At 43.6% G+C, this 14,852-nt stretch overlaps 1 protein-coding gene across 2 annotated transcripts in view; it reads right to left on the reverse strand.

Annotated features, from left to right (window-relative positions):
• Positions 1 to 2,055: 2,055 nt before the first annotated feature.
• Positions 2,056 to 14,852, reverse strand: part of ARFGEF3 (ARFGEF family member 3) — a 152,762-nt gene continuing 139,965 nt past the window's right edge. For both annotated transcript variants that reach the window (XM_087718387.1, XM_087718386.1), the window contains exons 32-34: positions 10,958 to 11,088; positions 7,973 to 9,200; positions 2,056 to 7,512 (exon numbers count right to left, since the gene is read on the reverse strand). In XM_087718387.1, coding sequence (XP_087574513.1) covers positions 7,321 to 7,512; positions 7,973 to 9,200; positions 10,958 to 11,088 — 1,551 coding nt within the window. In that variant the 3' untranslated portion in view covers positions 2,056 to 7,320. The remainder of the gene's footprint in view (positions 7,513 to 7,972; positions 9,201 to 10,957; positions 11,089 to 14,852) is intronic.

Genomic DNA, 14,852 nt, shown 5'->3' on the forward strand with positions numbered 1-14,852 from the left:
GGGTGCACCTCGGTTCACCCACGTAACACCTATCCTCCGCGAGCTGCACTGGCTACCTGTTGATCTCCGGGTGCGATTCAAGGTGCTACTTATCACCTACAAAGCCCTTCATGGTATTGGACCTGGGTACTTGAGAGACCGCCTACTGCCAATTACCTCCACTAGACCGATACGATCGCATAGATTAGGCCTCCTCCGAATTCCATCATCTAGCCAGTGTAGACTGGCAACTACCCGGAGGAGAGCCTTCTCGGTGGCTGCTCCAACCCTCTGGAACGAACTCCCCGTGGAGATTCGGACCCTCACCACCCTCCAGTCCTTCCGCGCCGCCCTAAAGATCTGGCTGTCCCGGCTGGCCTGGGGTTAAGACTCTAACCCCACTCGAATTTGTGTGGCTGTTGTGTTTTTTTTAATATGTTGTATTGTCTGTATGTTGGAAATTGTTTGTCCTCCCCCCCCCTTTTTTGAACTGTGAGCCGCCCTGAGTCCCCCCAGGGAAAAGGGCGGCATACAAATAAAGGGAAAATGAAAAAATGAAAATGAAATAAATTTTTACCCTGTCCACCTCCCCAATTAAGTTAATAATTTAAAAAGGCATACAAATAAATAAACCAGTTCCCCATGCCCCCCAAACTGGTTCACCCCCCAAACTGGCCACCAACTTGATTTTTGGTTCTGCGTATGCACAGAACAATTGCAATTGCACAAATTTAATTTTTTCTTTTTTTAACATTTTGCACACGTGCAGACCTATTTTTGTGCAAATGCGCATGCACACTTTTTTTGTGTGCATGCACCTAACCAGCAATAATGCCAGGTGCAACCCACCCCTGCAGTGATCACACAAAGTCACTTCATAATTAGCTCAACTAAAGTGATCAGAGCAATGCAGACAATAAGAAAAAGGATGCCCTATATAGCAACATCTTCTAGGCTTGGTCAACACATAGCACTGTAGCACCACAGGGCCAAACAGAACAAGTGAAGTAAAATTATCTGCTGTGCAGCACCTGATGACTAAAGAAAGACTGCCAAAATAGCTGCCACGCCACTATCTGACAGCTGCTGTTTCTCTGAGTGGGCAACAATCTTTAAGGACCTGCCACCTGCAAGTAGAGCTGCAGAACTGCAAATGCTGCAACAATGGTGATCAAACATGTCTGCCCAACATATGGCAGAACATTTCATGCCCGTATAGGCCTTACCAGCCACCTGTGGATGAGGGGTGGGTTTTGGCCCGTTTGCTTAGGGGTGTGCCGCTTACGCCTGCCTAGAACAACTAAACTTGTTCTGCGCATGTGCGGAAGCAAAAAAACAAGAGAACCAGTTCAGGAGCGTGGCAGGACTGGGTCGCTGCCGTTTCCAGTGACCCAGGCTGCCAACCTACTAGTGGTTCAGCTGAACCAGTCCAAATGGTAGGGACCCAGCACTGCACATTGTGGACAGCCCACTACCTGTTAGATGTCAAGGCCCTCTTCGAACACAATGGACGAACATCATCATCACCTGCAGGCAAGAAACGGAGCAAAGGCAGCTTTTCGTTCTGTCCCAAGTTGGATCTTCTGAGAATTCACAGCCAAATACCAGAAGGAACAGGGACGACAAGATTCTTTAGCCCAGTTCTTCCCTGAAACATTTCTTACAAGTTCAATTAGTGCAATGCAGGAAAGCCTAAGACTTTAAACGGATGAAGTGGGCTATGTTCATATATGCATCTCTCAGACAGGGTCATTTATGAAAATTAGTGCATTAGTGCAGTTGGCACACTCATGCTTGAAATGTTTACGCAGTCTTTAAAGATGAATTAAGGAAAATAACAGAAAAAATTCTTGCCAACAATTTTCTGTTAACCTTTAGATTTGGCATGATTGTATTTTCAGAATGACAACTGTGGGTATTCAAGTCACTTGTCTTAACAGGACAAAAAAGATACTTGTTCCAAAATTAAGGGGACGCAACTAATTATCTTATTCAGTAGCATTTTTGTTCTGTACTACTGAACTTCCCAAATAAAACTATTTATTTAACTTAAATAAATAAAAGCATCACACTTGCTTTACTTTTTTGTAGTCTCTTTATTCTATAACACTAGCAACACAAATGATTTGTTTTAAAATATCCTTCTTTAAGAATTCCCCCTGAACAAAATATACACAAAATACATTTTGCAAAGTGGCTTAACAACGAACTGTTCCGAAACATACACACAAGAGAAATGATTCAGGTATGTTCCTCCCTCTCCCCTCCCCACATATACCAATAGAAGAAGAGGGTTTAGGGGAGTTATTTTTAAGAACACAAGGAAAGCTATGGCAGGATCCAGACATTTTGTCAACAGATATTCCTTATAGCTTTCATTGGCCACCATAAAACAAATCCAAAGAAAACGAATTGTGAGGACCTTTTGAGAATCTCAATACATCCGGCCTCATAGTTCTTTATAACCAATCTTTTTCCAAGTCTTGAAGTGCTTAGAGAATTGCATATCTTGGCCAAAGACTATGCACATCCAAGAATAAAGGTTAGCTGGAAAGGGGCCCCAAATGACTTGGTCCCCCCCTTCAGAGTAGTTTGGATGCCTGTCTTTTCATGTCTACCTCGTGATACAAGCCCAATTGTGTCAAGCATCACTATTTTTCTTCTTTTTTAACAAATTGGATCTTTGGTATAAGAGAGAAGATGCTCCTTTGGGAGGTTGCATTTCACTGTTTGGCATAGGATCTGTCTGGGGAAAGTAACAATTGCAGGACCTGGTTAATCAATAAATTGCTTGAAGACTGGAGTTTCTCTTTCATTTTGGTAGAGCAACTTTCCCGTTAGTTAAGGCAGAGCATTTTTTTCCCTCCAGAGCATTTTTATAGTACAAAACAAAACTTGCCAGCTGCCATCGCAAACAACTCTGCATATACATAACAGCATTGTGTGAAAGTTCCACCTCCTACACTTTCTGTCACTGCTGTCACGTTTGTTTTTCCTTACTTCTGCCTTCTGCAGCTGTTAGGAGGGGAATATTTAGAATATGGAAATCAGGGTCCAATATAAATTGCTTTTGCACTATGGACATAAATCAATAAAATTGATCCAGAGCAACTACATTCTGTGACTGCCCTCTGATTCCTTGAATGTGCAAATTCCATCTTAGATCCCATAACCACGACCCAATCTTTGCATAGTGAAATAGGGTGCAAGTTTCTGCCCTGAAGAATGTCCTTTCCCCTGCCCATTTCTCATTCTGAGACGTGTAGAGACCAAGTCACTGAGTGTATGACTGCCTGGTATGACTGATACGCCCCCGTACGGGCATACCAGTGCCTGCGGGGAGCACTGGGTACCGTTCTGGTATGGTGCTCCAGAGGACCACCTGCCCGCCCGTGCTCCTTACTGGTATTTCAGCTCTCCAGTGCTTCCGCACACGGAGCATATGGCGCCTGCATGATGCTCCGCCAAGCAGTTGGAGTGTTGTGGAGGCGTTGTGGAGCGTTGCAGAAGGTAAGGACGCATGTGCGTGCTGCGTGCATTCATGTGGTGGATGCCGGACCCCGTTGCACTATACCAATTGCACCAGGATCCGGAACCCACCACTGTTTTGCAGGCACTACTGGAAACGTGCAATTCCCTGACCCAGGAGGGCCTTGCAGGACATGCAAACATGAACTCTGGGCTCACAAGAGCTTGGTCATTTAGAAAATGGAAAGGGCAGATAGATTGGCCTACACATGAGGTCTAATGGCTCTCTCCACAAATGTGCACCCATGGCTCACTTGCACCACAGGCAAATGTGCCTCCTAGTTTTATGGCCTGTGTTTCCATAAAAAGTCTAGAGAGGTTGGAAACTATGAAAAATAAAACTTGTCCTTCCACTCAGTGATTTTCACTTAAATAGTGAATGAATTTCCTTGACATTATCTACCTGTCCTCAGAATGAGACACATTCTTCCTTTTCTGTCCAGTGAATGGTTTTTCTTTTAAGTTTGGCTGAACTTTCAACTTACATTTTAGAGTTACGTAATACTTTCAGTCACCCTGAATAAATAAATAAATAATATTATGATCTTCAGCAGGAACTGTTGTATATCTATCGCTTGCCCTTGTGTTAATAGCAGCAACTGAAATGGTTTACAATCAATAGTCATTCTTGGTAGTGGCAGGAATGTGTAATACTTCCCTTCTTTGAAATAAATAATAATAAATTGTTGCCTGCTTTTGTAATAGTGGCCCTACAAGTTTGTTACATTTTGTTATTCCACTTTTTATGTACGAAATATTAGCACTTTGTCATTCCACGCACAGCATGTACAAGTAACCTACACCCAACAGCACAGAACTGAAAAGCAACACTTGAAATCGAAACATTTTTTTCAGTATTCAGGAGAACAGATTAAACTTTTTTTGTGTATGGTGATTCTGTCTCTCTGCTCAAGTTACCATGTTCAACAGATACTTCAAAGTGACAAACTAGAGTACGTGTATAAGATCTCACAAACAATGTAGGTGTACACCATGTGAAAATGTTCCCCTAAAACAATCCCCTCTTCACAAAGAACCATAGAAACACAGCATTATTTAAATCTTAAAGAACAAATAGAAGAATCAAACAATCATCTCAGGGCATAGCACTGACAAATAATTCAATAATTCAGAATAGACAATCACTAGAGTTCAGCAGCAGCTGACACAACTTGTACATTCAAAGTCTTCTGTTGAATGAACGAGAAAGCGGGGAAGCAAAGGAAACTGGACTGTTTGCTGTTCAAGCAAGCTGCAAGGCTGATTAAGGCTCTTCCACTCAATCAGTTCGATGCCTGTGGTTGAAAATGAAGGCTAGCACAACAGGCAACGCTGCACTGCTCATAAGGTTGATCCCAACTGCACCCCAACAGAACACTTTGCTGGTGCCTCTAACACTTGCTGATACAACAGCTCATTTGGGCATATATCCAACAATGACTTAACAAAGAGAGAGAAGGCAGATGCAGGGTTTGATCACATTCATGTAAGACATGAGGAAAGTGTGTGGACTCACATACTACGTATCATTTTTCTAGCAGTGAAACATGACCACCAGTTGTTCAGTTTTAGCAGTAGTTCAAAGGTGAGCTTCCCTTTATTGGTGTAGCTGGGATTCATTCTTCACCAGCTGCCTATAGGCACTTTCACACCAGTGTCCTGAATTCCTCTGGCATCAGCTCCAGACCAGACTGATCCAAAGAAGCTTAATCACTATCTCTGCACATCTTGTGGGTCATTGGTTTTCTCACTGATAAAAATCTCACGCCTCCCTTGCCATCTGCCCCTGAACTCCTCTGCCACCACCCAGTGCATCTTGATCCATAGGTTTCCAATATTTAGAACTTATCTTCCTTCACCAAACATGATCATTAAGCCCTGGTCACAGATATAAGGAAAAATAGCTGATGGAAAAATGGTCCGCAATAAGAAGTGATTTCACATGTACTTACATACTTGTGTCTGAACGTATGAAAGGGTTGATGTTGAATTGACTGAGAAAGCACCAGAGGCTATTAGTGCTTTGTTTGCATTTTCCCAATCAACCTCACCTCGTATAGCTTCCCATCAGAGCAACTTCTCAGGGGGATTTGGAGTTTATATTTCTGTAATGATCATTATAGAGAAATTGGATAGGTGGGTGGAGTTCTAGTCATTCTGCTATTTGGCCAACTATAGGGACGGAAAACACCGTCATGTTCTCCGAGCCTTCTATATGTTTGGAGATCCAGAGTTAAACAATTGTGGTCAATTTCAGTGTGAGAAGTTGTCGGGGTGGAAATGCTATTGTGAAGGCAAGATGAGGTGACAGCTGCCTTTCCCAAATTCCCTTACTGGAATTAACACCTAATTGGCTGCTCTTCTCTTCCATTCACAACCATACCAGCCAGCTACCTCCATTACTTCAGCGTCCTACAAACTAGATACTAATTTTTCTCCGTTTTTCGTCTCAAGAACTGCCTTTTATATAATGGCCACATTATATAAACTTGTATATTTCCCCTTACTTCTGTATCCTTTTCTCAATTGTAACTAGCCTATTAAATTATACACTAATATTTAAAGTTACGTTTTACTCTCTGCAAGAAAACGCAGAGAAAACATTTATACATTTTATATAAAATAGATGTGGTGGCTCAATCTGTCCCATAATTAACATAGCGTTTCTTACATATCTTTATTTTCAGCTATGGATGTCACCCAGCTTGGCTTAAGAAAAGAATGATGAGTGAGTGATATTTCTGCTTGGCCATAAAACTACAAAGGTCACCAAATATCTCTGAGAACAATCTATTTTACAGATTTGTGGTAAGTGTATAAATTTGATAACTCTACATATTCTAGTCATGTGCCTAATTTTCAGATTCTTTTGTCCTGACAGAGAAGCCAGGCAATACAAATGGAAAGCCTGAAAACAGAAAACTTGGGACACACTTCACAGCCCATTTGTTAACACCCAGTGAAGGGATAAGTAAAGATATAGAACCAGAAAACCTAACTAGCACTTGCAACTTACACAACAGAGAAAATACATTTTTGGTCTTGGGTTTGCACCAAAATGAGAAAAATGACTTCAGCTTATTTCTCAAATCAGCATTGGACAATTCTAATAATTTTTGGACAGACACCCTTATAGCAATATGAAATAATTCATAGAGCCTATGCGGTACTTCCAAGATGGTTAAGTATTTCTGTCTGAAAACCTGTTACAATCACATTGAAATAGTGACTTCCTAAGTCTGGAGGCCTAGTTTTCATTGCCAAGATGTTTTATAAAGATTAGAATAAATGGGCTCCTCTGTTCATTGGTAGAACTATTGTTTTAAATTCAGATGGCTTAAGGATCAGATGCCTCATATAAGACGTAACACAAATCTGTACCAAAGACATCTCAGCAATCTTTACATTCTCAATGGTCAATCTTGGCAAAGCCTATTACATGACTGCGTCCATTCCACGCTGTTTTCCTTGCTCCACAAACTGCTTTTTTTCCCTTTTGAGATGCAGTATCAAACATATTGAGACTGTCAGCCTGTTTGAATATCAGCCTGTCTGAATACCCATTTCAAATTTAATAGAAAGGCTCTTGTTATTATATTACATTATCTGGTGTCATGAGTATGACTACACTGTGCTCTTAAGATTTAACAGCATGGAACAGATCTTGCTAGTTATTACTGACAAGCAAATGGGCAGATGTACATCCTTCTACCATTTTTTTTTAATAGACAAAGATTTCAACAAATGCACTTTATTTCTGTTCCTCGAAGTATCTTAGATTCAGTCTCTCTTTGATAAGGCAACTAAAGTCTTCTACACAATGATGTCATAAACCCTTCCCACTCGTCCCAGCCATTCTCTCAGAGCCTGACGAACCCGGATGTCTGTCACATGGCAAGTCAATTGACTGATGCAGGGAAATACCGCTGGTTGTAGAGCGATGAAGATCTGGTCTGGTAGGGATTGAATCTGATTAAGAACTGTCAGAACCATGTTGGTCCATGCCTAAACAATGCAAAGACAAAGTTGGGGGGGGGGGGAGAGGAAAAGAAAGGGAACAAGTAAATATATAAATTAGGACAGTGCAAAAGACAAATGGAAGCACATAGAACAGTAGGGAAATTAGGAAGGACACCTTTAGAAGAAATGCAGTATCGGTGTTAAGTAAGAACATAAGGCAGTTCAGTATGAAAAGGTGTTTTTACTTTTGCCAAGAAGCTGCATGTATGCACTTTATCTGTAGGTGAATATCTTCATGAATATAACACCACCTGAACATTTTGCTAAAAATACCATATGCTTAAGACTCGTTGTGTAGTCACAAGCATCTCATATTTTGTATAATCGTAGGTCTCTGTTTAAAAACCGATTAGGAAACCAAGTGCCCTAATATGAAAGGCAAAAAATAGGTCTCCCGAATTTAAAGTTTCTCCCCTTTATTTCCACTCTTCTTCTCTTTTCTTACCTGTATTTGTGCCTCCCCATCCCGGACCGATATGCTGAATGAGCTGGCAGTAGACCCGGAGCGTGGCCTCTTTTCTTGCCTCAGAATCTCTGGCCCGGCGCTAAACGAGTGTCTCATCTGGCCTTGATCGATCAGATTTTGTGGCCGATGGTGGAGAGGTGAATCTGGCCCTCTTGTGCCGAGCGGATCCCCTTTCTTGTCAGCTTTCATCTCTTTGGAGAAATTAGCTAAATTATGTTGCTGTTGTTTTCTTTTTTTATACTCCGTCATTAGTTTTGATATGGTTTTGTCTGTTGCTATGCTGTAAATTTTGTTGCTAGCGCTCTCCCACCATTCTTTTTTCCTGCCTTGTTCTTTCTTCTCCATTTTGGGGCTCAAAGGTGGAAGAAGCATCATATCTGTACTTCCCTTAGGAGTGAGGTTTTCAGTGAGGAAATCCCTACTCTGGCTTCTATCATCTTCTGAAGGGGTGTTTTTTCCAGAAAGGGCTCCAGTAGATGATACGGGTGTTTCTGATTGAAAGGCTGGAAGGATTAAGATGGGGTCGCCCCTGAAGACAGGGAGCTCATCGACACTATTTTCCAAATCCAAATGCATCTGAATGTAGTTATTACATAACTCCATGCAGAGTTTGTGAAGCCTTTTGATTAGCCAAGCCCAGTCTGCATTGCTCACGGGTTGGACACTCAGCGATGGCAACCTGGCCCTCCACTGCCTCTTCTCTTTCCCCCTTGGTGGGCTGACTTGAGCAGTCTCTTCAAAAATGTCTTCGTCTTCTGAAGAGCATTGTTGGGATGAATCTGTGCTCCTTTCATCATCTTCAAAAAGGATTTTCTTCACCTGTTCCGCAGTGATGTTTTCCTGATTGGTCACAATAGCACAGATCAAGGCATGGAAGTAGATATTGAAGCTCATAGCCGACTGGCGGTACAAGTTGGCGGCCCCACCAATGCCAGATACCTTTTTGAGCAAGCACTTCAGCCCAGTCCTTGTATCAAACTCTCTGGCTGTTCGGTAGGAGTCCAATAGTAAATCAAAGATGACAGCCAAGTTCTGCATAGAAATGTACCTGAGGAAACCAGTGAGTTTGGTTTCTGGCAATTGATGTGTTACCTTCTCTTCAGTGTGTGAGGGCCCTTTCACAAATTCTTCCAACAAAATATCATATAAATTCTGCAGCAGGACTTGATGGGAAAGCAGGCTCACTACAATTGTTCTGAAAGGGATACTTTGTGTAGCAGAAAAAGAAAGAGAGAGAATTTAGAACCTCATGAATGTTTCTCGAATTGCTCAATTATATTAGTCTCTTTCTCCAAGAAACTTCCGGTGATAAGCTAACAACCACCTCTTAATCATTATATTTTTTTTGGTAAACATTATCACTAACTAATGCTGCTTATCATCTGCAACTTGTTCTTGCAATGAACTTTGTTCATTGCTTTTGTGTTACAGTGCTTTCATTATGTTTTGACACTCTCTGGTGGTGGATTATTGGCATTGGTTTTTTGGCACCAAAGAATGTTGTAGTTTTCTGAGGAATGCTAGATAAAAGACTAGCCAAAATGCACATTTCATTTTGGAAGTAAAAGTGACAGGAGTATTTTCTCTTGTGGCATGTGTGCAAGTTTAACAGTGAGGTATCAGAATGTGCCAGAAATTGTGCATGGAGGGAAGTTGTTGTCCTTGGTAACATATTCACTACTACCATAGCAAAGTAGCAAATATCTCACCATGACATATTTGAGCACCACAGTGTGGCAAAAGGGATGGGTGGAATATACACAGGAACTTTCAAGGGTTTCATTTTAAACATGCATTTTATAAATGCATCTGACAGAGGTTGCAATTCACCCAAGAGCTAAAATTGTAACTGTATTGGCCTTCTTCCTCGCTGAAATTAGCCTTTAAAAGATAGGAAAGCTTCTCCCTTTTAAACTAGATAGTTAGGGAATAGCAGTTCATTTTAAATAGCTGTTTCAATTTCTTCAATAGCTAAGGGGATACTTTTTGTGGATAAATATCTGTATCTCAAATGCCATTTAAGAAAATACATGATTTGGATGTTGGCTTGAAATTGCATTGAAGGAAAGAAACTCTGTCTTACCCAAGTTTCCTGTGTATTGGTTGCAGCATTATAAAGGAAATCAGACAGAAAAAAGAGAAACTCGACTAAGTGAAAACAAAACTGCAACACACTTCTAGATTGACATGCAAGAGAATATAAAATAAGCAAGCAGCAAACCCACTGTTGTAGCAAGTCTTGTAAAGAGGGACATTTGTATCCCTGCTAAATAAAATTTAAGGATTGAGATACCAATCAGAATAGGTCGAGAAATGGGACGGCATGAATGTCATAAATCTGGATTTAGGGGCTGTTGGCTTTCTGCAAAACTTTTTGGAAAAAAAGTTTCATTGTATTGTACACATTTTCCCCTTTCCCTCTCACATACTTCGGCTAACTCAGCCTTAAAGGTGCAAATCTATGATTTGCTGTGAGGGTCTGCATCTTAAGCATGCACTAATGGTGCCATGGATATTTGATGAGGTTCAACCCCACACTCTTATTCTGAGGCAAGACCGCATGTAATGCTGGACTTCTCAAACTGTAAGTCAGCACTACTTTGGGGTCATGAGCAACTCAGAAAGAGAATCACCATTTTAAAAAAAATCTTGCACTATCAACATTTGTTGCAGTCTATGTTCCTTATTCTATTGCAAAGCTTGAACATGCCAAGATGTACAGAGTAAAATTTAAAGATAAAAAGCTATATTTATTTCTTTTTCAACCCCATTTTACACATATGTATTTATTATTTAAGGGACACAGAGCAGAGTTTGGAAACGTCTGCTCTATTGAATTACCCATTCCAACTACCTTTTATTTTCCATGGTAAGGCAACTAATTCCAAATAAAAATATGAGTATAAAGTGTCTTTCTTCTGTCTCATTTTGCTTGTTGCTTAATCTTAGAAATCTGTTTCTTACCTTTTCTGTGAGTGGCCATTGGACTTCCTATCAGGAGGCAGCTCAATAATAAGCAGACAGGATTGAGCATGCTCAAATCCTTCCTTGTTATTGGGTGTCTTTGGGGAGCATTGGGTGTCCAACATGAAAACCTGTAGGGGGAAAATCATACCAATGTGCTATTGCTTTATTGATATTCGGGAACCACAGGCAAGTCAGCACCAGGGCAAGCAATTTGGAATTAAAATGAGACAATCTGAGTCATGCCCTATTCACTTAATACATCTCATGTAGAGGACTTCAGCAAGACTAGAGGAACTATCATATGTATTATTCCCCAAGCAATTTTTTTGTGGGCTCAATGGCTTCACTTAGCTCAAGGCAGTGCCTTCTCAATCTGCAATGCAAATGGAGTTGTTCAATGGGCAAAATCAGCCCAGCAGAATAACTGATATTTCCTCCCAAAACACTCAATGAATTACATTTTTTTCATTTCAAAATGTTTCTTGTTCTTGCCTACCTAAACTTATTCAACTCAGTGAAGACATCAATATCCAGGGAACATTCCTTGAAATTGGAAGGGTGAAACTTTAAACATAAACAGATAAATAAAATGGGGCGTTGGTTCTTACCTGATACGCCCCTTCTCTGGGCAGGTGGAGACAGCGGTCATGCACGGGTTAACTCAGTCAGTAACCAATAGAACTGAGTCTACCAAAGTGATGTCATCGCCTGAGGAGCATGCTCCCTGCTTTTCTTGATGAAGGAGATTAGTAGACCGCTGTGTGTGAACAATAGCTTTCTCCCCAGATGCAATACAACATGCTCATATAACACCCCTGCGAGGTAGGCCAGAATCCCAAGGGTGGGAATGACCGCTGTCTCCACGTGCCCAGAGAAGGGGCGTATCAGGTAAGAACCAACGCCCCATTCTCCTAAGTTGGTGGAGACAGCGGTCATGCATGGGACGTACCAAAGCTGGCGTGTCCCCGGGAGGGGGGAGACTGGCCTAGGAGCAAGAGGACGGAAGGACCTGCTGGAGCACACGCCGTCCGAAAGTCACCTCCGCAGATGCATACCGATCAACTTTGTAATGCCTTATAAAGGAATTAGGGGAAGCCCAGGTCGCTGCCTTACAAATCTCCTCCACAGGGGCTTGCCGCGCCCATGCTGCTGAAGTTGCTGCGCTGCGCGTGGAATGAGCCATAATGTTGGGTGGTGGAGAGAGATGATGTGAGATGTAAGATTGAGCAATGGCAGATCTGATCCAACGTCCGATCATGGAGGGAGAGGCTTTTAGGCCCTTATTGGTCGGGTGGAAAGAGACAAAGAGGGCTTCACTGCATCTGAAAGCTGCTGTGTTGGTGATGTATGTTTTTAGAGCACGCCTGACGTCTAGCTTGTGCCATTTGCGCTCCAAACTGTGAGAAGGAGACAGACAGAAGTTTGGAAGGGTGAGATCCAGGCTGAATTCACCTTCGGGATAAAGGTGGGGTCGATGCGAAGCACCACACGGTCTGGGTGGAAGACACAAAGGTCGGCCTGGATGGAAAGAGCCGCCAACTCTGACACCCTCCGTGCCGATGTTATGGCCACCCGAAAGGCAGTCTTGAGAGTGAGGTGGTGCAGAGTTGCCGCCCTGAGGGGTTCAAAGGGTGGTTCTGTAAGGAAGTCGGGGACCTTGGTCAGATCCCAGGAGGGGAATCGGTGCATGACAGGAGGACAGATATTAGATGCCCCTTTGAGGAACTTGCAGACGTGAGGGTGCAAGGAGGGGGGTTCATCTCGGTGGAGAGAAAGAACCGAGGAGAGAGCTGACACCTGCCTCCGCAAGGTATTCGGAGAAAGTCCCCTACCAAGACCCTGCTGCAAGAAGTCAAGAAGCTGTGGTACTGCAGCTTTCAATGGGTCCTCCCCTCACCCCAGACACCATGAGATGAAAGCCTGCCATGTAGATTCGTATATCCTATTGGTAGCTGGGCGGCGTGAGGCTTGAATGGTATGGATCACAGTCTCGGAGAGGTTATCTGCCCTCAGGACCGCCCGCTCAGCCTCCAAGCGGTTAGGCGTAGCCAGTGTAGATCTGGGTGGTGTATGGAGCCCTGATGGAGGAGGGACGGAATCATTTGCAAGAGCCATTGAGGTTCCACTGAAAGATTGATCAGGTCCGCATACCATGGTCGGCGCGGCCAATTGGGGGCAACCAGGATGAGCTCGGCCTCTTCCTCCAGCATTTTCCGAAGCACCCTCTGTAACAGGGGGAAGGGAGGGAAGGTGTACAGGAGACCGCGAGGCCACCTGCACCTGAGAGCATCCGTCCCTTCCGCACCTAGTGTTGTGTAACGAGACAGGTACCTGGGCAACTGGTTGTTGGCAGATGTTGCGAAGAGGTCCAAGGCTGGAGTTCCGTACCTGGCCGACAGGTGATGAAAAATGCGTCGATTCAAGGTCCACTCCTCTGGGTCGATCGTTGTGCGGCTCAGCCAGTCTGCTGCAGTGTTGTCCGACCCAGAGATGTGCTCGGAGCGTAGGGAGAGAAGGTTGGCCTCTGCCCAAGTTCCTAGTTGAAAGGCAGATTCCATGAGAGGGACAGCTCTTGTTCCCCCCGGCGGTTGACATGTGCCTTGGCCGTGGTGTTGTCTGTCCGGATCAACACATGTGAGTTCTGGAGAAAGGGCTGGAAGTGAAGGAGAGCTAGATGGATGGCCCTCAACTCTAGCCAATTCATACTGTGTGATAGGTCTGAATCGGACCAAAGCCCCTGTGCTACTTGTTCCTCCAAGTGAGCACCCCAGCCTGTGAGGCTCGCGTCTGTTGTTACTACAAGACGTGGAGGGTCCCTGAAAAGAGAGCCCTGAGCAATGGCCGGGGAGATCCACCAGTTCAGGGATAACAATACTTCTGGGGACAGGGAGACATTCACTGAGGAACAGCTGCTGTTGGACTTCTGGAATGGCAGAAGAAACTACTGGAGGCAGCGGCTGTGGAGCCGTGCCCAAGGAACGATGGAGAAGCAGGAGACCATCTTCCCTAGCAGCTGAGACAGCTGAAGAAGAGGGACCCGCTGCCTCCTTCGTACCTCCTTGGCTAACTCCCTGAGACTGTTCTGGCGGTCCTGGGACAGGAAGACTTTGCCCTGGGATGAATCTATGAGGGCTCCCAGGTGCACCAGGCGAGGGGTGGGGATGAAGTGACTCTTCTCCCGATTGATGGAGAACCCCACATCTTCTAAAACCTGAAGGGTGTCCTGGAGATCCCTGAGGGCCTGGGTATGAGACCTGGACAACAGAAGGATATCGTCCAGGTAGCAGAAAATCCGGATGGGCCTGGCCCACAGATGTGCGGCTACGACAGACAGAAGTTTCGTGAAAACCCTTGGGGCTGAGGACAGCCCGAAGGGGAGAGCCCGATATTGGTAATGGAGGCCCGCATGGACAAAGTGGAGAAACCTCCTGTGCTGTTTGTGGATGGGCACGTGGAGGTAAGCCTCCGTAAGGTCCACTGATGTGAGGAGATCGTGTCTGCGAACACTCTCCAGAATTGATAGGAGAGAGTGCATCCTGAATCTCCTGTATCTGATGAACTGTAGAAGGACCAATTTGTTAGTAATTTTGATAAATCCAATTAATTTTACCAATTTTTAAGAAATAATTAGCACAGCCAGTTCCTATCGAACTGAGTCTAGAAAAGCGGGGAGCATGCTCCTCAGGCGATGACATCACTTTGGTAGACTCAGTTCTATTGGTTACTGACTGAGTTAACCCGTGCATGACCGCTGTTTCCACCAACTTAGGAGAATCGTATAGATATATGTCACAGTAATTAACATTAGATAACTGAAGTAAGTTACGTTAACAATATTAAAAACTCATCTTTACAGACCTGATAACATAAAATCAACTCAAGAGCATTGTGT

Source organism: Thamnophis sirtalis, unplaced genomic scaffold, assembly GCF_051295495.1.
Source record: "Thamnophis sirtalis isolate CommonGarterSnake01/CBP01778 unplaced genomic scaffold, rThaSir2_p1.2 scaffold_6, whole genome shotgun sequence".
Taxonomy (NCBI): domain Eukaryota; kingdom Metazoa; phylum Chordata; class Lepidosauria; order Squamata; family Natricidae; genus Thamnophis; species Thamnophis sirtalis.